General features: G+C 37.7%; 1 protein-coding gene across 1 annotated transcript in view; it reads left to right on the plus strand.

The window, feature by feature from the left end:
- The window catches only part of emx2 (empty spiracles homeobox 2), a 4,411-nt gene that overhangs the window by 1,523 nt on the left and 1,794 nt on the right, over nt 1-1,094 (plus strand). The window contains exon 2 of the mRNA XM_008430043.2: nt 512-696. Coding sequence (XP_008428265.1) covers nt 512-696 — 185 coding nt within the window. The remainder of the gene's footprint in view (nt 1-511; nt 697-1,094) is intronic.

Below are 1,094 nucleotides of genomic sequence, written 5' to 3' on the forward strand. Positions count from 1 at the left end.
AATTTTTTTCTTAATTTTAATAAAATAAGACTTAATAAATAATAATTAACAGAAATAATTTAGATTTTTGTTCATGATGCTTTGCATTGAGTCAGATGACTCAGACGGAGTTTTTATTTTGTATTTTTATGTTTGTTTTTATTTTATTTGTTTTTACTTGATCACGTTCAGCTGGTTTTACTCTTATTTGATTTTCTCCCAACATGTTACATTGCAGCTTACACACGTGATAAATTCGCTGTAGAAAATTCCGATTTTGTTTCTCATTGTTCAGATAAATAAGATCATAATTGTATCCTCCTGTCGAGTCGCACGAGGACAAACAAACGTTTTAAACACACATTTCAGTTAAATTATATACTTTTACGCCTTAATCTCCAAATAGTAAACTATTATCCAACACTTCCAGGGATCCTTTACGGATGAGCTCAGGCCTTTTGTTCATGCAAACACGTGAATTCAGTCATTTTAAAAAAATCACCCAGGATTCTCGTTTTCTGCTCGTTTTCAGGCAACGAAACGAGTCCAGAGAGCTTCCTTTTGCACAACGCGCTGGCCAGAAAGCCCAAAAGAATCCGGACAGCTTTCTCCCCCTCGCAGCTCCTCCGGCTGGAACACGCGTTCGAGAAGAACCATTATGTGGTGGGAGCGGAGAGGAAGCAGCTCGCCCACAGCCTTAGCCTCACAGAAACTCAGGTAAGAAAGAAAAACTTCCATTTTTATCAGTTTTATTTCTTATTATTGTTATTATTTGTGAATGCCAAACAGTCGCGCCTGTTTCTGCTTTAAATCCGTTTTGTGTTTGTTTTTTTTTTTGCGCATAAACCTGCTGCTTAATGTCACGTTTATTTATTCATGTCTCACCTGATTCCTGATGACGTTCATATATTTTCACCGCGCGTCACGGTGTTTTTATTATTGTTGTTTTTATTGTTCCTATTATTACAATTATAATTTACCAGGACTCAATATTTACGCACGGATCTAAAGATGGCTGTTGACATTTGAAAAACAATCGATCCCAACGATCAACCCCGCAAACTGTTTCTGCGGACCGGGGTCCGGTCCGTAAATGCGTGTTGTGAACCGAGGAC

Source organism: Poecilia reticulata, linkage group LG15 (genome assembly GCF_000633615.1).
Source record: "Poecilia reticulata strain Guanapo linkage group LG15, Guppy_female_1.0+MT, whole genome shotgun sequence".
Lineage (NCBI taxonomy): Eukaryota > Metazoa > Chordata > Actinopteri > Cyprinodontiformes > Poeciliidae > Poecilia > Poecilia reticulata.